This window comes from Pseudophryne corroboree, chromosome 7, assembly GCF_028390025.1.
Source record: "Pseudophryne corroboree isolate aPseCor3 chromosome 7, aPseCor3.hap2, whole genome shotgun sequence".
In the NCBI taxonomy this organism is placed as follows: domain Eukaryota; kingdom Metazoa; phylum Chordata; class Amphibia; order Anura; family Myobatrachidae; genus Pseudophryne; species Pseudophryne corroboree.
Window position 1 is genome coordinate 179,312,797 of NC_086450.1, and position 23,959 is coordinate 179,336,755.

At 47.7% G+C, this 23,959-nt stretch overlaps 1 protein-coding gene across 4 annotated transcripts in view; it reads left to right on the forward strand.

Annotated features, from left to right (window-relative positions):
- Positions 1-23,959, forward strand: part of STK16 (serine/threonine kinase 16) — a 105,875-nt gene that overhangs the window by 61,821 nt on the left and 20,095 nt on the right. For all 4 annotated transcript variants that reach the window (XM_063933835.1, XM_063933836.1, XM_063933837.1 and 1 more), the window contains exons 3-5: positions 14,164-14,383; positions 15,602-15,735; positions 16,369-16,489. In XM_063933835.1, coding sequence (XP_063789905.1) covers positions 14,164-14,383; positions 15,602-15,735; positions 16,369-16,489 — 475 coding nt within the window. The remainder of the gene's footprint in view (positions 1-14,163; positions 14,384-15,601; positions 15,736-16,368; positions 16,490-23,959) is intronic.

The window sequence follows — 23,959 nt, forward strand, 5'->3', positions numbered from 1 at the left end:
TAAAAGATGCATTTCTATATATGCGTGATGCACAGCGGAATATTTGCCGACTGGCATCAAGTCTAAGTGCGTTGTCCATTTCTACCAGTAGAGGGTTATGGACACGACAGTGGTCAGGTGATGCGGATTTCAAACGGCATTTGGAAGTATTGCCTTATTAAGGGGAGGAGTTATTTGGGGTCGGTCTTTCAGACCTGGTGGCCACGGCAACAGCTGGGAAATCCACGTTTGTACCCCAGGTCGCCTCTCAACATGAGAAGACGCCGTATTATCAGGCGCAGTCTTTTCGTGGACAAGCGGGCAAAAGGTTCCTCATTTCTGCCCCGTGACAGAGGGAGAGGAAAAAGGCTGCAGAAATCAGCCAGTTCCCAGGAACAGAAACCCTCTCCCGCCTCTGCCAAGCCCTCAGTATGACACTGGGGCTTTACAAGCAGAATCAGGCACGGTGGGGGGCCCGTCTCAATGAATTTCAGCGCGCAGTGGGCTCACTCGCAAGTAGACCCCTGGATCCTTCAGGTGATATCTCAGGGGTACAAATTGGAATTCGAGACGTCTCCCCCTCGCCGTTTCCTAAAGTCGGCTTTACCGATGTCTCCTTCTGACAGGGAGACAGTTTTGGAAGCCATTCACAAGCTGTATTCCCAGCAGGTGATAATCAAGGTACCCCTCCTGCAACAGGGAACGGGGTATTATTCCACACTGTTGTGGTACCGAAGCCGGACGGCTCGGTGAGACCGATTCTAAATCTAAAATCTTTGAACACTTACATACAGAGGTTCAAATTCAAGATTGAGTCACTCAGAGCAGTGATTGCGAACCTGGAAGAAGGGGACTACATGATGTCTCGGGACATCAAGGATGCTTACCTTCATGTCCAAATGTACCCTTCTCACCAAGGGTACCTCAGGTTTATGGTACAGAACTGTCACTATCAGTTCAGACGCTGCCGTATGGATGGTCCACGGCACCCCGGGTCTTTACCAAGGTAATGGCCGAAATGATGATATTCCTTCGAAGGAAGGGAATTTTAGTTATCCCTTACTTGGACGATTCCCTAATAAGGGTAAGATCCAGGGAACAGTTGGAGGTCGGTGTAGCACTATCTCAGGTAGTGTTGCGGCAGCACGATTGGATTCTCAATATTCCAAAATCGCAGCTGGTTCAGACGACTCGTCTTCTGTTCCTAGGGATGATCCTGGACACAGTCCAGAAAAAGGTGTTTCTCCCGGAGGAGAAAGCCAGGGAGTTATCCGAGCTAGTCAGAAACCTCCTAAAACCGAGCCAAGTCTCAGTGCATCAATGCACAAGGGTTCTGGGTAAAATGGTGGCTTCCTACGAAGCAATCCCATTCGGCAGATTCCACGCAAGAACTTTCCAGTGGGACCTGCTGGACAAATGGCCGGGTCGCATCTTCAGATGCATCAGCGGATAACCCTGTCACCAAGAACAAGGGTGTCCCTCCTGTGTTGGTTGCAGAGTGCTCATCTTCTAGAGGGCCGCAGATTCGGCATTCAGGACTGGGTCCTGGTGACCACGGATGCCAGCCTGCGAGGCTGGGGAGCAGTCACACAGGGAAGGAATTTCCAGGGCTTATGGTCAAGCCTGGAGACATCACTTCACATAAATATCCTGAAGCTAAGGGCCATTTACAATGCTCTAAGCTTAGCAAGACCTCTGCTTCAAGGTCAGCCGGTGTTGATCCAGTCGGACAACATCACGGCAGTCACCCACGTAAACAGACAGGGTGGCACAAGAAGCAGGAGGGCAATGGCAGAAGCTGCAAGGATTCTTCGCTGGGCGGAAAATCATGTGATAGCACTGTCAGCAATTCCGGGAGTGGACAACTGGGAAGCAGACTTCCTCAGCAGACACGACCTCCACCCGGGAGAGTGGGGACTTCACCCAGAAGTCTTCCACATGATTATAAACCGTTGGGAAAAACTCGACAGGTATTGCGCCAGGTCAAGGGACCCTCAGGCAATAGCTGTAGACGCTCTGGTAACACCGTGGGTGTACCAGTCAGTGTATGTGTTCCCTCATCTGCCTCTCATACCCAAGGTACTGAGATTGATAAGATGGAGAGGAGTAAGCACTATATTCGTGGCTCCGGATTGGCCAAGAAGGACTTGGTAACCGGAACTTCAAGAGATGCTCACGGAGAGATCCGTGGCCTCTACCTCTAAGAAGGGACCTGCTCCAGCAAGGACCCTGTCTGTTCCAAGACTTACCGCGGCTGCGTTTGACGGCATGGCGGTTGAACGCCGGATCCTGAAGGAAAAAAGGTATTCCGGATGAAGTCATCCCTATCCTGATCAAAGCCAGGAAGGATGTAACCGCAAAACATTATCACCGCATTTGGCGAAAATAAGTTGCGTGGTGCGAGGCAAGTAAGGCCCGACGGAGGAAATCAAACTGGGTCGATTCCTACATTTCCTGCAAACAGGAGTGTCTATGGGCCTGAAATTGGGGTCCATTAAGGTTCAAATTTCGGCCCTGTCAATTTTCTTCCAAAAAGAACTAGCTTCAGTCCCTGAAGTTCAGACGTTGTAAAAGGGGTACTGCATATACAGCCTCCTTTTGTGCCTCCAGTGGCACCTTGGGATCTCAATGTAGTTTTTGGGTTCCAAAAGTCACATTGGTTTGAACCACTTAAATCTGTGGAGTTAAAATATCTCACATGGAAAGTGGTCATGCTGTTGGCCCTGGCCTGGGCCAGGCGCGTGTCAGACTTGGCGGCTTTATCCTGTAAAAGCCCTTATCTGATTTTCCATTCGGACAGGGCGGAATTGAGGACTCGTCCTCAGTTTCTCCCTAAGGTGGTTTCAGCGTTTCACCTGAATCAACCTATTGTGGTGCCTGCGGCTACTAGGGACTTGGAGGACTCCAAGTTGCTAGACGTTGTCAGGGCCCTGAAAATATATGTTTCCAGGACGGCTGGAGTCAGAAAATCTGACTCGCTGTTTATCCTGTATGCACCCAACAAGCTGGGTGCTCCTGCTTCTAAGCAGACTATTGCTCGTTGGATTTGTAGTACAATTCAGCTTGGAAGATGGGCTCATCTTGGGCGGCTGCCCGAGGGGTCTCGGCTTTACAACTTTGCCGAGCAGCTACTTGGTCAGGAGCAAATACGTTTGTAAAATTCTACAAAATTGATACCCTGGCTGAGGAGGACCTGGAGTTCTCTCATTTGGTGCTGCAGAGTCATCCGCACTCTCCCGCCCATTTGGGAGCTTTGGTATAATCCCCATGGTCCTTACGGAGTCCCCAGCATCCACTTAGGACGTTAGAGAAAATAAGAATTTACTTACCAATAATTCTATTTCTCGTAGTCCGTAGTGGATGCTGGGCGCCCATCCCAAGTGCGGATTGTCTGCAATACTGGTACATAGTTATTGTTACCAAAAAATCGGGTTATTGCTGTAGTGAGCCATCTTTTCTAGAGGCTCCTCTGTTATCATGCTGTTAACTGGGTTTAGATCACGAGTTGTACGGTGTGATTGGTGTGGCTGGTATGAGTCTTACCCGGGATTCAAAATCCTTCCTTATTGTGTACGCTCGTCCGGGCACAGTATCCTAACTGAGGCTTGGAGGAGGGTCATAGGGGGAGGAGCCAGTGCACACCAGGTAGTTCTAAAGCTTTACTTTTGTGCCCAGTCTCCTGCGGAGCCGCTATTCCCCATGGTCCTTACGGAGTCCCCAGCATCCACTACGGACTACGAGAAATAGAATTATCGGTAAGTAAATTCTTATTTTTTCAGAAGAACTACAAGTCCCAGCAAGCCTCCCCGCAAGCTGGTACTTGGAGAACCACAAGTACCAGCATGCGGGGGGGAAACGGGCCCGCTGGTGCCTGTAGTTCTTCTGCAAAAAAAAATACCCAAATAGAAACAGGACACGCACACCGTGAAAATACAACTTTATTTCACACATGCCGACACATACATACTTACCTATGTTGACACGCCGACTGCCACGTCTCCAATGTCGACGAATCTGGGGTACCTGAAAATAAACTTAATACTCACCTAAATCCAGTGTCCTGTGATATTTGTAATCCACGTACTTGGCAAAACAAAAAAACGCATTTACACGATCCACACGGATGCAGAGACCCCCCGTGACTGCTGTCACAGAAGGTCTCTTCAGCCAATCAGGGAGCGCCACGTCGTGGCACTCTCCTGATTGGCTGTATGCGCGTCGGAGCTGTCAGACGCGCATCGCACAGCCCCCTCCATTATCTTCAATGGTGGGAACTTTGCGGTCAGCGGTGAGGTCACCCGCGGTCAGCGGCTGACCGCTGGTAACCCCACCGCTGACCGCAAAGTTCCCACCATTAAAACTAATGGAGGGAGCTGTGCGATGCGCTGTCTGCCAGCTCAGACGCGCAAAGCCAATCAGGAGAGTGCCACGAAGTGGCGCTTCCTGATTGGCTGAAGGGACCCTCTGTGACAGTACTCACAGGGGGTCTCTGCATTTGAGGGAAAGGGGTCCCATGTGTAAACATGGGACCCCTTTCAGTCCGTCTGGTTCGGGTATGCGATTTTTTGTTTTGCCAAGTACGTGGATTACAATAAAAGAACCGGACACTGGATCAGGTGAGTATAATTTTATTTTCAGGTACCCCGGACGTCGACATTGGAGACGTGGCCAGAGTCGGCGTGTCAACATAGGTAAGTATGTGTCGGCATGTATGTAATAAAGTTATACTTTCACGGTGTCTGTGTCCTGTTTTTATTTGGGTTTTTTTTTGCAGTAGAACTACAGGTACCAGCGGGCCCGTTTTACCCCTGCATGCTGGTACTTGTGGTTCTCCAAGTACCAGCTTGCGGGGAGGCTTGCTGGGACTTGTAGTTCTGCTGCAAAAAACACTATTCTTTCATTTCACAAAAGGCTATCAGCCCCCCATCCGCAGCCCATGGATGGGGGGGACAGCCTCGGGCTTCATCCTTGGCCCTTGGGTGGCTGGAGGGGGGGGACCCCTTGATTGAAGGGGTCCCCACTCCTCCAGGGTACCCCGGCCAGGGGTGACTAGTTTGGGTTTTAATGGCACGGCCGCAGGGACCGATATCAAAGTGTCCCCCGGCTGTGGCATTATCTCCCCAGCTAGTGGAGCCCGGTGCTGGTTCCAAAAATACGGGGGACCCCTACGCTTTTTGTCCCCCGTATTTTTGGCACCAGGACCGGACGCAGAGCCCGGTGCTGGTTCTAAAAATACGGGGGATCCCCTGTCATTTTTCCCCCTATATTTCTTTTTCATCCACTAGGGGTCACTGGAGTACTCTTGGGATATGGACGGCTTCCACCGGAAGAAGGCACTGAATAAATTAATTTTGAGACTACTCCTCCCCTCCATATCCTGCAGCACTTCAGTGTTTTTTCTGTGCTCGACACAGTTAGAAGGCATAGTGGAGCTCGTCCACAAAGTATTGGAATTTTTTTTTTTCTAAGTTTTTTTTCGTCAATTTCCACGTCCTTTCCCCCCTTCTAACAGGCGTGGGTCAGGGACAGTGGAAGCGGCTGAGTAGCCGTGAGTGTCGGACCTCTCTGTAAAGAGCTCCCTCACTCCACTTGCAGGCTGCCTGCAGGAAAGCTGGACGGAGCTTGGATGAAAGCCCCGTCATAGACTTCTGTCACGGTCCAGGTATGTTGGGTTGGGGCGGTCAGCGCTTGCTGCCGCTCCACTGTGGGGGATTATTTGGTACTCACCGCTGCCCGGGGCGCGCTCTCACTCTCCGGCCCCCAGCATCCTAGGAGACCGCTGCTCCCTGCGCAGCAGCAGCGCTGCTTGGCTACACAGACACGCCGCCATGCTGTGTGTGGCGGGCGGGAGCACGTGTGCATAGGCCGCTCCACGGCTCTATGCAGCACGCTCTCTGCTTCCGCCATCCGCCCGCAGCAGCCGAGGAGTTCCGTTGTCCGGGGCCTACAGGACAGGCCGCTCACACGGCCCTTTGCAAAAACTTCCACAGGCCCAGACCCGGTGCTGTACACGGAGGTCGTGGGAGTGGGGGGGGGGAGACTTTAACAGTATTGGGCAGTGTTAAGTTTTAAAAAAAAAAACTTGGTGCTTAGTATGTTTAATGTTCTCCTGTCTGTTCCAGGTTTCCTATTTTACATCTCAGCTAAGAGTGGTACTAGGGGAATTTTTGGGTCAGTTTTCGTATTAGCAGGCACTGCACTTGCCTAAGATATATACCAGGAACTTTGGTGTTATTACTGAGTCGTGCAGTCTGTCTGTGTGGAGTTTGTATTGTCTGCCATAATGAGTAAGACACCAGCAAAATCTAAGAAACATTTGTCATGTCATGTCTGTAAGAGTGTGTTGCCTGATGGATCCACCACATGTACAGCATGTGTTGTTAATACAGCCATAAATACGATTTCCATTCCAGAAGTAAAGCCAGCATCTCAGGACCCTCCGTGGGCTTTACTTGCAGATGTATTAGTTGGTTTACAATCAGAGCTGGCCGCCTCTCGTGAAGAAAGAGAGGCGGCAAGATCTGAGTTTAAAATGAGACCATTTGAGTTACCTGGAGAATCTCAAGCTGGTCATAAGTCCACCTTGAGTGGAAAAGATAAGTTTCCTTTTCCTACTAATTTTCCTGTCTCTGGGATACTAGATCTCACTGAACAGGAGTATGAGGAGGGCGAAATAGAACAACAGTCAGAAGGTGACGACTTTGACAGCCCAGGTATTGACAATCTCATCAGAGCAGTTCGTCAGTCGCTGGAGTTTACAGAAACTGAGGAGCCACTGACGAATGATGAAGTAGTCTTTACTAAACGACAGAGATCTCCGATGTGTTTCCCTATCTCGGAATCTCTTAATAAAATGTTACTGGAGTCACGGAAAAATCCGGACAAACGGTTTTCTATTCCTCGTAGATTTAAATCGAGTTACCCGTTTCCAGAGGCCATGACAGCTACATGGGAGAACCCACCATTGGTGGATTCATCCGTATCTAAACTTACGAGGAAGTTAACCATACCAGTACCAACTGCTACTACACTTAAAGACCCTGCAGATCGTAAAATAGAGGCTATGCTAAGGTCCATGTATACAGCAACTGGAGTGCTGTTAAGACCTGGGTTGGTTGGCATTTGGGTTACTAAAGCTTTAATGGTATGGATAAAAGAGCTCAAGTCGGCTCTGCAAGATGATCATCTTATACTTCTCGCAGATCAAATCTGGGAAGCTGCTGAATATTTATGTACAGCTTCTACTGACGTCTGTCAGCTTACTTCTCGCCTGTCCTCATCGCTAGTCATAGTACGACGAGCACTTTGGCTGCGTTCGTGGCAGGCGGAGACGGAGGTTAAAAAAGGTATAGAGGCATTGCCTTATGATGGCGAGAAACTTTTTGGTCCTGAATTGGACAAATGGATTTCTGAGGCTACTGGAGGGAAGTCTGTTTTTCTTCCTTCGCCTACAACTATACCTAAACGAAAATATTCTGGTCCGGCGTTCAAATCCTTTAGAACTCAGCCCTTTCGTGGGCAGGGCACAGGAGCAGTCACGCCGGGCAGAAGAGGTCGGGGACGTAGTGCCCGACAATCCAATGCACGTCGTCAAGACACCAAGACCACTAACAAACCAGTGGCATGACGGGCTCCCAGCCCATCTCGGATCCCCAATTGTGGGAGCACGCCTTCAGAGCTTTCAGGGGGCGTGGCTGCAGACGTCCACAGATGGGTGGATCCGCAATTTAGTATTAGAGGGTTACAAAATAGAGTTCGATTATCTTCCGACAGGAAGATTTTTCACGACAGGACTGCCTGTGTCGGACGACAAGAAAGCAGTTCTGCAGGTTGCCATTCAGTCTCTGCTGAATGCTGCAGTGATAATTCCAGTCCCTGTGCAGGAACAGGGGCAGGGTTATTATTCCAGTCTGTTTCTGGTACCAAAACCAGATGGCTCAGTCAGGCCAATATTGAACCTAAAAGGTCTCAATCATTACGTCACTTACCACAGATTCAAGATGGAATCTCTCAGGTCAGTAATTGCAGGGTTAGAGCCACAGGAATTCATGATTGCACTAGATCTCAAGGATGCGTATTTGCACATTCCGATTTGGCCACCTCACCAAAGTTTTTTAAGGTTTGCGATAAGGCGAGACCATTACCAATTTCAGGCTCTACCGTTTGGCCTCTCATCAGCGCCTCGGGTATTCACCAAGGTAATGTCCGTGATGACAGCTCATCTCAGGTCCCTAGGGGTAATAATTGTTCCGTATTTAGACGATCTACTCATAAAGGCTCCGTCTCAACAATTGCTTCTCCAACATGCCTTGCTAACGTACAATGTACTAGTTCAGCACGGTTGGATAGTCAGTTTAAAGAAATCACATCTAATTCCGTGTCAACGACTTCAATTCCTAGGGATGATTCTCGATACAGTAAAACAAAGGGTTTACTTGCCACAACAGAAAGTACAGGGCATTCGTCATCTGGTGCAATTAGTGCTCAAGCCACGCACAGTCTCAGTACATTTGTGCATTCGCCTTTTAGGCACAATGGTGGCGGCTTTCGAAGCACTTCAGTTCGGAAGATTTCACTCACGTCCGTTTCAACTGGAGGGTTAGCACAGTGGTCGGGATCACATCTGCAGCTGCACCACAGGGTGAGGTTGTCACCACAAGTCAGGGTGTCTCTTCTCTGGTGGTTAAAAATACACAATCTATTTGCAGGGAGACGATTCGGAGTCGCGAATTGGATAATTCTGACAACGGACGCAAGTCTCAGAGGTTGGGGAGCTGTAGTTCAGAGTTATCGGCTCCAGGGCCTCTGGGCGGATCACGAAAGATCGCTATCCATAAATGTTCTGGAACTCAGGGCGATTTACAATGCTCTAAGACAAGCGGTGTACATGTTTCGTTTTCAGACTGTGCAGGTGCAGTCAGACAATGCGACGGCAGTCGCATACATAAACAAACAAGGAGGAACGAGAAGCCGCATGGCTATGCGGGAAGTAGCTCGGATCCTCAGATGGGCCGAATATCACCAGGTGATATTATCGGCAGTGTTCATTCCTGGAGTGGACAACTGGGAGGCAGATTTCCTCAGTCGTCGGGATTTTCATCCAGGAGAGTGGGCATTAAATCCAGAAGTTTTTCAGATGTTGATCCAGAAGTGGGGTTACCCTCAGGTGGATCTAATGGCATCCCGCCACAATCATCAGGTGTCAAGATATGTGTCCAGAACAAGAGATCCAGGGGCAGTGGCGGTGGATGCTCTCACAGCCACGTGGCCATACAGCCTTGTGTATCTGTTTCCACCGTTTCCGCTGCTCCCGCTGGTGCTAAAACGGATCAAGAGAGGGTTCGTCACAGTCATTCTAATAGCGCCTCATTGGCCTCGGAGGGCTTGGTTCTCGGATCTTCTCGGGTTACTCGCAGACGATCCATGGCCACTCCCACTACGTCCGGACCTGTTACAACAGGGTCCGTTCCTCTACCCCGATTTAGCGCGGCTGCGTTTGACGGGGTGGCTGTTGAAAAGGCCATCTTAAGGAAAGAGGGCATTCCTGAGTCTGTTATACCAACCATGGTACGAGCTAGGAAGCAGGTTACGGCAGCTCATTATTATAGAATTTGGCGTACTTATATAGGTTGGTGTGAAGCTCGGAAATTTCCGACATCGTCTTTTAAATTATCCCGTCTTTTGTTATTTTTACAAATGGGGTTAGATGGAGGACTACGTCTTTCCACACTAAAGGTGCAGGTATCTGCGTTGTCAATTTATTTTCAAAGGAAATTGGCCTCGTTGCAGTCAATACATACGTTTCTACAGGGTGTAAAGAGGATACAGCCTCCTTTCATTCCACCTACAGCACCATGGGACTTGAATCTGGTTTTAGATTTCTTACAGTCCGATTACTTTGAACCCTTACAACAAGTGGATATTAAATTTCTCACTTGGAAAACGATTTTTCTTTTAGCCTTAGCCTCGGCTAAGCGTGTTTCAGATTTGGGTGCCTTGTCATGCAAGTCACCGTATTTAATTTTTCATGATGACAGAGCGGAACTTCGGACGAATCCCGTTTTTCTACCAAAAGTAGTGTCGTCTTTTCACATCAATCAACCAATAGTAGTTCCTGTGTTAACAGGAGATTCTGGAATGTTGGATGTAGTTCGCGCATTGCGCATCTATGTTTCCCGAACGTCTACTGTGCGTAAGACAGATACGTTGTTTGTTCTCTATGACGCAGCTAAGAGGGGTTGGCCAGCCTCTAAGCAGACCTTATCCAGATGGATCAAACTGACTATACGTCAGGCTTACCTTTATGCTAAGTTACAGCCACCTACTTCAGTAACAGCTCATTCCACACGTTCTGTGGGGACGTCATGGGCAGCGAGTCGTGGGGCTTCTACGACACAGCTTTGCCGTGCGGCTACTTGGTCGTCAGTGCACACGTTTGTGCGCTTTTACAAGTTTGATACGTTCGCGGCATCAGCATCTAGCTTTGGCCGTTTAGTGTTACAAGGGCCAAACAGCTCTCCCGCCACGGAGGAGACTTTGGTACATCCCAAGAGTACTCCAGTGACCCCTAGTGGATGAAAAAGAAAATAGGATTTTGGTACTTACCAGGTAAATCCTTTTCTTTGAATCCATAGGGGGCACTGGACGCCCACCCAGAGCAGTTTACCTGTTTTAGGAGTTCAGTGGTTCTTATGGTAACACACTTTCACGACTGGTTTAAATTTAACAAGGGTTAATCAGTTATGGTGTCAACTGTTTAGTTGTCTGTTACGTTGTGTCAACTTTATTGTTGTCTGTGAGACTATATGTAATTCTCCTTTTGTCAATCTCTCTATCGATCCTGTTCGGCTCAGTAAAAAACACTGAAGTGCTGCAGGATATGGAGGGGAGGAGTAGTCTCAAAATTAATTTATTCAGTGCCTTCTTCCGGTGGAAGCCGTCCATATCCCAAGAGTACTCCAGTGCCCCCTATGGATTCAAAGAAAAGGATTTACCTGGTAAGTACCAAAATCCTATTTTTTACAACCAGGACCGGCTCAAAGAGCCCGAGGCTGGTTATGCTTAGGAGGAGGGACCCCACACATTTTTTTTCTGATTTTTAACCCATTCCATAAAAAATATATATATATTTTTAAAAATATATAAAAAATACTTGTGCCTCCTAAATAGACAAACCAAGTACCTAATCCATTCTAATATAAATAGATATGCTATTACCAATAAAAAAAACACCAAAAAAAACATGTTTTTAATTTTTTTTATTAGATTCCGCCAGCAAAGTGAGGCGGATTGAAAATGACGAATTTACTGTCTAAAAGCACTGTTGTCGAATTTACAAACTTCAATTGAATATACTTTTGTCGAAATGTCGCATTTGTACCATTGCAGAAATGTCGAATTTGTCAAATGTCGAATTTCAAAAAGTCGAATTTTGAAAGTCCGTTTTTTTGACGAAAAGTACTGCATTGCATTGTCGATTTTTTTTTGGGGGGGGCGAAAATCTCCCGTTTTTCGACATTTTTGGGAATTCGACCGCAATTGCATATACCCCATTGTGTCTGAAGTAAAATGATATCCACTTATAATTGCATTCACCTTATAATTGATGAAACTGTGTACTGGGCATTTATTATTCCCAGTGGTGTCACACCGATAAGGAAATAGAGCAGACTTCCATCAAATAAGAATTGTTTATTTCTAAAAGTGAATATATAACAAATATACACAAATCTTTGAAATTCATCAAATAATGTATATCTTCACTGTTTTTACCATTTTGTTGGCTAAAAATAAACGACAAAGTGAATAAAAATATAATGAAATGCGAAAAATGAAAATAATAAAGAATATTAAAATAAAGATGTAACTACTTCTATGCTCAACTGACAAAAATGTGTTTCCCAGACCTCTGTCTGCTTCATCGGGTGAGTCCATACATTACTCAAAGTGCAACTGTGACTGTAACCCATTTCATAAGACTGATTTTATTAGTAGATGGATATAATGAACTCTCCATTACCACATGTGGTGTGCAAGTGGAATGTGACCACCTTCTGTAAACAGGAAAGCCATTGAGACTCTGTACTCCCTACATACAGATGTGTCCACATATACTGTACCTATCCTCAAATTGAACTAGATAACCCCGTTTGGTGCGCCATTGACTTTGCGATGCAAAATTAAAATGCACAGATGCTGTGGACACTGGTGCTGGCGATGGGTACAGGTGCTGTGTGCCACTCAGATGCTATCCTTTGTAAAAAGATGAACAGTCCGGTACAAGTGTACCATGCTATGTTTCACACCACACATCATTGTGCCTAATCTGCAAATTTGTACCAATTTGTTTGCAACCAAAATACTAATCCTATTGTCTAGTACAGTATACGCAACTTTCTATGTGGATATGATGCAAATCACACACCTCATTTCCTTCACTCTGGGAGAATGTGTGTGTGTGTATATATATATATATATATCTCCAGTATTAATTAATTATGACCAGAAACATCATACTGCTTTATATAGTCGCCAAGAGATACGTGCATTGTAGAGCACTGCAGAGTATGCTGGTGCTATATAGGTACAGCCAGCCTACCAGGGTCAGGTGATCTCCCGGCACACTGCTGCTTGGTGCTTTATGTTTCCTGTACTAAGGTCTCATCCGTGATGACCTGGGAGTGGATAGGCCTCTGCTGCTGCAATCCATCTCCTGCCTCCATGGTCATTAGCAGCAGTACGCACTCACCACGCTGCACTCGCACCAAGGGCACCACAAGCAGGCATAGCTGAAGGGGAGCGACCAATAAGAAAAGAGCTGTCAACGCCGCCAGTCAATTGAAACACAGTAATTAACGAGCTTCTTTATGACCTTCTCACCTCAGGATGGGGTGCTGGTGGTCCAAACAACATAGTTCTGAGTGTCCATGGTGGGGAGTTTTCTGCTTACTGAGAGCAGTGGGGCCTTCATAATGGCAGGGTGCATTTCAGCACTTAAAAATCCGTCAGGCCATATTGCCTTGCTAAAACAGCCTAGTGGGAATGCTAGAGTACATGAAACCTACAGAAACTACATATAGTATATAGATTGGGCATAGGTACTGCTGCTAGTCACTTCTAGGGTCACTTTTATGTACAACGTCCTGATTGTTTGTTTATGTTGGGTGTGTGAAGTGATAGTTATAAAAGATGTGTATAAATGATCAAACCTGTCATTGTTAAGTGTGTCCTTGGGGTTGTCTTTCTTTTATCTGTCTGTCGGTGAAATTAGACCAGTTCCAACAAGATGCTGAAGGCATAATATATACAGTAAAAATATCACTGCATACTATAATAGCAGTAGTTGCAGTACAGGTGGGATGTAGTTATGTGCCCGACGGTCACATAACCTCCCCCTACATCCCACCCCCTCACAATCCCGAAGATCGGCATGCTGACCAACAGGGACTATTCCCACTCATGGGTGTCCACGACACCCATAGAGTAGGAATAGAACCCGTGGCGACCACCACCGAGCCCGCAGTGTGGCAAGCGCAGCGAGCCCGCAAGGGGCTTGCTGCATTCGCCACCCCCCGCCGGGATTCTGCTGCTGGGATCCCGGCGTCTGTATGCTGCCAGTCACGCATACCACACACTACAAGTAGTGTAGAATATATTGTATGAATCTTGGTTCATGTGAGTTCTTATTTATCCTGTGGGCTTTCCTCAAGCAATATGGAACTGGACACTGAACGGATAAACCATTCTATACAATTCTCCTAATACATTGATTTAATATGAATAATCCTGTGACACTCAAACGTGTGTGTATACATATATTTGTGTGTGTGTATATGTATGTATAAAATATTATACACACACGTTCCTGTAAAATGGCATGTTAAGAGCTGTTAGCCATTACCCATTGTGATGCATGTTTTTATCTATTCTGTGTTAATGACAAGAACGACTCTCTACACGGTCTAACAATATGGCTAAGGCAAGGACATCATATGCGCATAGGGAAAGAGCTTCTCCCTTATTCATGGTTTTTATCTCAAATACCTTCAATCCTAATGACTCGTTAACTTTGAGTGAGACTAGTCTCCCAGGTTCCTTTGCCATAATCCAGGATTAATGATGCTTTCACCGTATATATGTTCTTATAAATCTACATGAGTTTTTTTTTTCTTCCTTTCATTCCAGAGGATTTAGCTATGTAGATCTGTTTGAAGGGGTCCATGATGGTAGGTTCTATGCCGTGAAACGCATATTGTGCCACGACCGGGAGGATCGTAAGGAAGCTCTTCATGAGGTGGAAATGCATCGATTATTTAATCACCCTAATATCTTGCCTCTAGAGGCGCACTGCATGATGGAGAAGGGGCCCAAATGGGAGGCCTGGCTGCTGCTTCCATTCATTCAGGTAATGGTGTTCTATTCAGATTTTCCTGCTTTTTATTATGACTGAGCTAGAACAACACACATTTTCCCATGCAAAGCCTCCAGGGTGTGGTGCTGGTGTCTTTATTTAGCTGTGTGTACATTGGCAAAATCGTGTGACAGCAGTGCAATTAACACCTGGCCATGTTTCATAACCTCTAGGACAGAGGTTCTCAAACTCGGTCCTCAGGACCCCACACAGTGCATGTTTTGCAGGTAACCCAGCAGGGGCACAGGTGTATTAATTACTCACTGACACATTTTAAAAGGTCCACAGGTGGAGCTAATTATTTCACTTGCGATTCTGTGAGGAGACCTGCAAAACATGCACTGTGTGGGCCCCCGAGGACCGAGTTTGAGAACCTCTGCTCTAGGAACACACTAGTATCATAACCATGTACAAGCATATACAACATTCAGGTACATCATCTGCTGGGAAAGAGGGGGGGTCAAGTAAATTCAAGGTAACAGTCAAACTTCCTCATGGAAATTACAACAGAACCACAAGCAGGATAAGACAAGCTATCGCAGTGCACCACTGAATGTGCTTACTGGCAAGTTGCTTTTTCCTGTGCACTGTGCTTGCAGCCATTTTGTGATCTGAGCAATATTCATGACAGTGTAGCCTGTAGTGCCTAGCAGCTAGTGGTATCACTGTATATAGGCACATAATGCATTTTTACAGTAATTAGGCAGACAGTCTGTAAGCCAATCCCGTTTGGTCAACAGGGTCAAAAGGTCGGCATGAAAAAGGTAGACCGGGTCAGATGGGTGGCATGGAAAATAGTCAACACAAAAAAGGTTGACACAAGTTTTTTGGGGTGTATGTTTCATTATCTGATCACAATCAAGAGTTAACGTGTGCCCTCGTGGGATCGCTTTGTTCGCCACGCTTCGGGCAAGGTGGCTTACTGCGCTCACCACGGGTTACTATTTCTACTTGTAGTCCACGTGGATGGCAAAATCAAGCAAAAGTTGAACAACACCTGAAAACCCCCCAAAACTTGTGTTGACTATATGTGTACAGACCATTGTCATGTCGACCTATTACCTATCTAGACACTGTCTATACAGTGGAACCCTTTAAATTCATCCTCAACACTTATACATTCTTAAGGTTAGCGCATGGTGCCGTATTCTGGCATTCCTAGTGCTGAAGGGGGGCACAGGGACTGAAATATCCGCTGTTCTCTATTCTCAGAGGGGGACTTTATGGAAGGAGGTTGAAGGATTGCGAGATAAGAATACATTCCTGTCAGAGGAGAAGATTCTGTACATTTTACATGGCATATGCATGGGACTGAAAGCTATTCATGACCAGGGATATGCTCACAGGTAAGGCATTCAAAGCCAAACTGACAAAACAAGATGAGTCTTTTTAAAACTCCTTGAGCAGTATTCAATTCTTTTCAGCCCCTTCCACACCCGTTCTGTTTCTGCTGACGGGCGTGGTATCATCATTTCAGCTCGCTAACCTCGGGGTAGAGGCATCCAACCCTTTATGCAGCTAAACCTGATTACTATGGGCGCGATATGCACGATAACGGGCATCACATTAGAAAGGAGATTGGGCGTGATATATCATTTGAATACCGCCCCTTGAATGAAGCATCACTTCATACAAGTGTGAGGTAGTTACTTTATTCTGACTTCATCATTTTCATAATCTCTATTAGCCAGAAATGTTCTGCCATGCTACAAGCTGGATGTATTTAGGTGTATATGCTGGGAGCAAAGACATATAATAGGAATATGTCAATAACAGGGCTTTTTATTTGACTAAATATGTGGGATGACCTTCCCCAGAAATATACCAACATGCAGCACACAACTTCTCTATACATTTTCTCAGTAATCAGAGCTCTTTCGCCATTCAAGACAATGTAGTTTACCCTCAACATATCTGTATACATTTTATTTATAGAAATCCTCTCCATGCTTTCTAATTTGTGAATTTGTTTTGTTCAGAGATTTGAAACCCACCAATGTGCTGCTAGAGGAGGAGGACAGACCTCTGCTAATGGATCTGGGGTCTATGAACCACGCACGTATCGAGGTGACGGGATCCAGACAGGCAATGGCAGTGCAGGTATAGAAATGCTCCAGCAGGCAGCTGTGTGTCTTATCCTGTGTTATTACTATTACATATATGTAAAATCTGTTTAACGTCCTAAGTGGATGCTGGGGACTCCGTAAGGACCATGGGGATTAGCGGCTCCGCAGAAGACTGGGCACAACTATAAAGAAAGCTTTTAGACTACTGGTGTGCACTGGCTCCTCCCACTAAGACCCTCCTCCAGACTTCAGTTAGATTCTTGTGCCCGGCTGAGCTGGATGCACACTAGGGGCTCTCCTGAGCTCCTAGAAAGAAAGTATATTTAGGTTTTTTATTTTACAGTGAGATCTGCTGGCAACAGACTCACTGCAGCGAGGGACTAAGGGGAGAAGAAGCGAACCTACCTAACAGGTGGTAGTTTGGGCTTCTTAGGCTACTGGACACCATTAGCTCCAGAGGGATCGACCGCAGGACCCGACCTTGGTGTTCGTTCCCGGAGCCGTGCCGCCGTCCCCCTTACAGAGCCAGAAGCAAGAAGAGGTCCGGAAAATCGGCGGCAGAAGACTTCGGTCTTCACCAAGGTAGCGCACAGCACTGCAGCTGTGCGCCATTGCTCCTCATGTACACCTCACACTCCGGTCACTGATGGGTGCAGGGTGCTGGGGGGGGGCGCCCTGAGGGCAATATTAGACACCTTGGCTGGCAAATCTACATCATATATAGTCCTAGAGGCTATATAGATGTAAAATTACCCCTGCCAGTATTCCAGAAAAAGCGGGAGAAAGTCCGCCGAAAAAGGGGCGGGGCTATCTCCCTCAGCACACTGGCGACATTTTTCCCTCACAGTTCCGCTGGAAGGAAGCTCCCTGGCTCTCCCCTGCAGTCTGAACACTACAGAAGGGTAAAAAAGAGAGGGGGGGCACTACATTTAGGCGCAGTATAGATATATATATATATATATATATATATATATATGATATATATAAAAAAGCAGCTATAAGGGAAAACACTAATTTATAGTGGGATCTCTGTGTTATATAGCGCTCTGGTGTGTGCTGGCATACTCTCTCTCTGTCTCCCCAAAGGGCTTTGTGGGGTCCTGTCCTCTGTCAGAGCATTCCCTGTGTGTTTGCGGTGTGTCGGTATGGCTGTGTCGACATGTTTGATGAGGAGGCTTATGTGGAGGCGGAGCAAATGCCTGTAAACGTGATGTCACCCCCTGCGGGGTCGACACCTGAGTGGATGGTGCTGTGGAAGGAATTACGCGACAGTGTCGACTCCTTGCATAAAAGGTTTGACGACATACCTAGTGTGGGACAGCCGGCTTCTCAGCCTGTGCCTGCCCAGGCGTCTCAAAAGTCATCAGGGGCTCTAAAACGCCCGCTACCTCAGATGACAGACACAGATGTCGACACGGATACTGACTCCAGTGTCGACGACGATGAGACTAATGTAACTTCCAGTAGGGCCACACGTTACATGATTGAGGCAATGAAAAATGTGTTGCACATTTCTGATGTTACCCCCAGTACCACAAAAAAGGGTATTATGTTTGGAGAGAAAAAACTACCAGTAGCTTTTCCTCCATCTGAAGAGTTAAATGAAGTGTGTGAAGAAGCGTGGGCTTTCCCTGATAAAAAGCTGGTAATTTCTAAGAGGTTACTAATGGCGTACCCTTTCCCGCCAGAGGATAGGTCACGCTGGGAAACATCCCCTAGGGTGGATAAAGCGCTCACACGCTTGTCAAAGAAGGTGGCACTACCGTCTATGGATACGGCCACCATGAAGGAATCTGCTGATAGAAAGCAGGAGGCTATCCTGAAATCTATATATACACACACACAGGTGTTATAATGAGACCGGCTATTGCTTCAGCCTGGATGTGCAGTGCTGCTGCTGTGTGGTCAGATTCCCTGTCAGAAAATATAGATACCCTAGACAGGGACACTATATTGCTAAATGTAGAGCATATAAAAGACGCACTTTTATACATGAGGGATGCACAGAGGGATATTTGCCGGCTGGCATCCAAAATTAGTGCAATGTCCATTTCTGCCAGGAGAGGGTTATGGACTCGGCAGTGGACAGGAGATGCAGATTCCAAACGACACATGGAAGTTCTGCCTTATAAGGGTGAGGAGTTGTTCGGGGATGGTCTCTCGGACCTCGTTTCCACAGCAACAGCTGGGAAGTCTACATTTTTACCCCATGTTCCCTCACAACCAAAGAAAGCACCGTATTATCAGGTACAGTCCTTTCGGCCCAATAGGGGCAAGCGGGTTAAAGGCGCGTCCTTTCTGCCCAGAGGCAGTGGTAGGGGAAAGAAGCTGCAACATACAAGCCAGTTCCCAGGAGCAAAAGTCCTCCCCCGCTTCCTCTAAGTCCACAGCATGACGCTGGGGCTTCACAGGCGGAGCCAGGTACGGTGGGGGCCCGTCTCAAATATTTCAGCAATCAGTGGGCTCGCTCACGGGTGGATCCCTGGATCCTTCAAGTAGTATCTCAGGGGTACAAGCTGGAATTCGAGACGTCTCCCCCCCGCCGTTTCCTCAAATCTGCCTTGCCAACCACTCCCTCAGGCAGGGAGGCAGTGTTACAGGCAATTCACAAGCTGTATTCACAACAAGTGATAGTAAAGGTGCCCCTACTTCAACAAGGAAGGGGTTACTATTCCACAATGTTTGTGGTACCGAAACCGGACGGTTCGGTGAGACCCATTTTAAATTTGAAATCCTTGAACACATATATAAAAAAATTCAAGTTCAAGATGGAATCGCTCAGGGCGGTTATTGCAAGCCTGGACGAGGGGGATTACATGGTATCACTGGACATCAAGGATGCTTACCTGCATGTCCCCATTTACCATCCTCACCAGGAGTACCTCAGATTTGTGGTACAGGATTGTCATTACCAATTCCAGACGTTGCCGTTCGGTCTATCCACGGCTCCGAGGGTCTTTACCAAGGTAATGGCCGAAATGATGATACTCCTTCGAAAGAAGGGAGTTTTAATTATCCCGTACTTGGACGATCTCCTGATAAAGGCGAGGTCCAGAGAGCAGTTGTTGGTCGGGGTAGCACTATCTCGGGAAGTGCTTCAACAGCACGGCTGGATTCTAAACATTCCAAAGTCACAGCTGGTCCCTACGACACGTTTCTACTGTTCCTAGGGATGGTTCTGGACACAGAACAGAGAAAAGTGTTTCTCCCGGAGGAGAAGGCCAAGGAGCTGTCATCTCTAGTCAGAGGCCTCCTAAAACCAAAACAGGTGTCGGTGCATCACTGCACGCGGATCCTGGGAAAAATGGTAGCTTCCTACGAAGCGATTCCATTCGGCAGGTTTCATGCAAGAACCTTTCAGTGGGACCTGTTGGACAAGTGGTCCGGATCGCATCTTCAGATGCATCGTCTGATAACCCTGTCTCCAAGGACAAGGGTGTCTCTGCTGTGGTGGCTGCAGAGTGCTCATCTTCAGGAGGGCCGCAGATTCGGCATACAGGACTGGGTCCTGGTGACCACGGATGCCAGCCTTCGAGGCTGGGGAGCAGTCACACAGGGAAGAAACTTCCAAGGACTATGGTCAAGTCAGGAGACTTCCCTGCACATAAATATTCTGGAACTGAGGGCCATTTACAATGCCCTAAGTCAGGCAAAACCCCTGCTTCAAAACCAGCCGGTACTGATCCAGTCAGACAACATCACGGCGGTCGCCCATGTAAATCGACAGGGCGGCACGAGAAGCAGGACGGCAATGGCAGAAGCCACAAGGATTCTCCGATGGGCGGAAAATCACGTGTTAGCACTGTCAGCAGTGTTCATTCCGGGAGTGGACAACTGGGAAGCAGACTTCCTCAGCAGGCACGACCTCCACCCGGGAGAGTGGGGACTTCATCCAGAAGTCTTTCAAATGATTGTAAACCGTTGGAAAAGGCCACAGGTGGACATGATGGCGTCCCGCCTAAACAAAAAGCTAGAAAAATATTGCGCCAGGTCGAGAGACCCGCAGGCGATAGCTGTGGACGCTCTAGTGACACCGTGGGTGTACCGATCGGTTTATGTGTTCCCTCCTCTTCCTCTCATACCAAAGGTACTGAGGATAATAAGGAGAAGAGGAGTAAGAACTATACTCATTGTTCCGGATTGGCCAAGAAGAGCTTGGTACCCGGAACTTCAAGAAATGATGTCAGAGGACCCATGGCCTCTACCGCTCAGACAAGACCTGCTGCAGCAGGGGCCCTGTCTGTTCCAAGACTTACCGCGGCTGCGTTTGACGGCATGGCGGTTGAACACCGGATCCTGAAGGAAAAGGGCATTCCGGAGGAAGTAATTCCTACGCTGATTAAAGCTAGGAAAGAAGTAACCGCAAACCATTATCACCGCATATGGCGAAAATATGTTGCGTGGTGGGAGGCCAGGAAGGCCCCAACGGAGGAATTTCAGCTGGGCCGTTTCCTGCACTTCCTACAGTCAGGGGTGACTATGGGCCTTAAATTGGGTTCCATTAAGGTCCAGATTTCGGCTCTATCGATTTTCTTCCAGAGAGAACTGGCTTCACTACCTGAAGTTCAGACTTTTGTTAAGGGAGTGCTGCATATTCAGCCCCCTTTTGTGCCTCCAGTGGCACCTTGGGATCTCAACGTGGTGTTGGATTTCCTAAAGTCACATTGGTTTGAGCCACTGAAAACCGTGGATTTGAAATATCTCACGGTGGAAAGTGGTCATGTTATTGGCCTTGGCTTCGGCCAGGCGTGTATCAGAATTGGCGGCTTTGTCATGTAAAAGCCCTTATCTGATTTTCCATATGGATAGGGCAGAATTGAGGACTCGTCCCCAGTTTCTCTGGGGACGAGTCTTTTCATCTGAACCAACCTATCGTGGTGCCTGCGGCTACAAATGACTTGGAGGCTTCCAAGTTGTTGGACGTAGTCAGGGCCCTGAAAATCTATGTTTCCAGGACAGCTGGAGTCAGAAAGACTGACTCGCTCTTTATCCTGTATGCGCCCAACAAGTTGGGTGCACCTGCTTCAAAGCAGTCTATTGCTCGCAGGATCTGTAGTACGATTCAGCTTGCACATTCTGCGGCTGGACTGCCGCATCCTAAATCAGTGAAAGCCCATTCCACGAGGAAGGTGGGCTCTTCTTGGGCGGCTGCCCGAGGGGTCTCGGCTCTTTAACTTTGCCGAGCAGCTACTTGGTCGGGGTCAAACACGTTTGCTAAATTCTACAAGTTTGACACCCTGGCTGAGGAGGACCTTGAGTTTGCCCATTCGGTGCTGCAGAGTCATCCGCACTCTCCCGCCCGTTTGGGAGCTTTGGTATAATCCCCATGGTCCTTACGGAGTCCCCAGCATCCACTTAGGACGTTAGAGAAAAAAAGAATTTACTCACCGGTAATTCTATTTCTCGTAGTCCGTAGTGGATGCTGGGCGCCCATCCCAAGTGCGGATTGTCTGCAATACTTGTATATAGTTATTGCTTAACTAAAGGGTTATTGTTGAGCCATCTGTTGAGAGGCTCAGTTGTTATCATACTGTTAACGGGGTATTGTATCACGAGTTATACGGTGTGATTGGTGTGGCTGGTATGAGTCTTACCCGGGATTCAAAATCCTTCCTTGTTGTGTCAGCTCTTCCGGGCACAGTATCCTAACTGAAGTCTGGAGGAGGGTCTTAGTGGGAGGAGCCAGTGCACACCAGTAGTCTAAAAGCTTTCTTTATAGTTGTGCCCAGTCTCCTGCGGAGCCGCTAATCCCCATGGTCCTTACGGAGTCCCCAGCATCCACTACGGACTACGAGAAATAGAATTACCGGTGAGTAAATTCTTATTATTTCTACTCTGGGGAATATGGTCATTTATTATAAGGAACTATAATTACATGAATCCTTTTGTCGGGAATTGTTCTGGAGCTGTTGCGGCAACCCCCCTCCCATATGACTAATTAAGCAATTGGGAGTTTACAGTTAGCTTAATTAGTCCAATTATTCACCTTCCAAAGCACTGCCTCCTTTTCCAGTTCTTCTCTCCAGCATCGCAGACGGCAGAGACAGCTTCAAGGGACTGTCTGGGCACAGGACAGTTACTACCCCTAACCCTGCACCCAGGGGCGTAGCCAGTATTTTGTGATCCCCATAGCAACATTTTGAAGGGGCCCTGTCCCAATGTTTCTAGAGAGACGCCTCTATGCAGCAGTTGTTAGGTTTATGCCCCATAATAGTGTCCTAGTTTATTTTATGAATCATAGTAGTGCTCTAGTACGCATTTTGTCAAAATATATGGCTGCCTGTACACATTATGCCACACAGTACCCCCAATTCATGTTATGACATAGTGTCACTAGTTCATGTTATGCAACATTACGGTGCCCATAGTTCATAATATGCCATATTACAGTGCCCCCAGTTCATATTATGTAACAGTATAGTGCCCTCCTGTTAATGTTATACCACATTACAATGAGCAGGTCCAGGAGCATAACTAGATATATTTTAGGCCCCACGGCAAAAGTTTGTAAGTGCCCTTATGCATCAAAGAATGTGGAAAAATGTATATAAACACATGTATCTTTGACAGGGAAGGTGGGCCCCATAACAGCTGCACTCCCTGCACCTATAGTAGCTACGCCCTTGCCTGCACCCTCTCCCCGCATGCACTGCCTACACTACCCCTAACTCTCCACTCTCTCCTCGTACACACACTACACTAAACTGCACCTACTCCCCACACCCTGCAGACAGCATCGGCAGCTGTCCGCAGACGGCCCTCTGTGTTAAAAAATATATATATCTTTCCGCAACATTTTTTCCCTCAAAATACCCTGCAACCAAATTTTTTCAATTGAATTCTGCACGTATCGGGAGCTCACATACCTGCGGTAATGCAAAAATGGTTGCTAGGTCTGCATCATTTTTTGCGGGCATAACCTTGTTGCAAATTGGATATGGGCCTATGCCCAAAAACGGTAATTTATCTGGCAAGTAAAAAGGGCTCTAATTGGGGGCGTGGCCATGGCGGCAGGCGGGTAGGCAGCAGGATTGAGGAGCTCCCTGGACAAACAAATCCTGTCACCATCCTGGGCTCTCTCTACTGCAGCTTCCTGGCTCTAACCCCGTTTACCAGCTCTGGGAAGGTGGCGGGCATCACCAGAGGGCCCCTGCAGGAGTTACCAGCTCGCGCCAGCCGCCGCCCGCAACTTGGGCCTAGGCCGCCAGTGAATCTTCGGCCTCTATTTCCGGAGCTCCGCCGGGCCATCGCGGGTGCGGACCCGCGGCGACGATTACACCGCACAGCGCCCGAGGTGTGCAGCGCCCCACCTCCTGTACCCCCTGCATACCTTACAGGGACACTACAACTCCTCTGGTGCCCGAGGTCAGTGAGATTGTCGGAGGGGAGGAGAGTCTGTGGGCCCGGCGGCCATCTTGCCTGAAGCTTCCAGTGTACTTCCTCCTTGCAAGAAGCTGCGACTCTGAGGGGAGTGCAGGGCTGAGGGAACTGAGGTGGATCATAC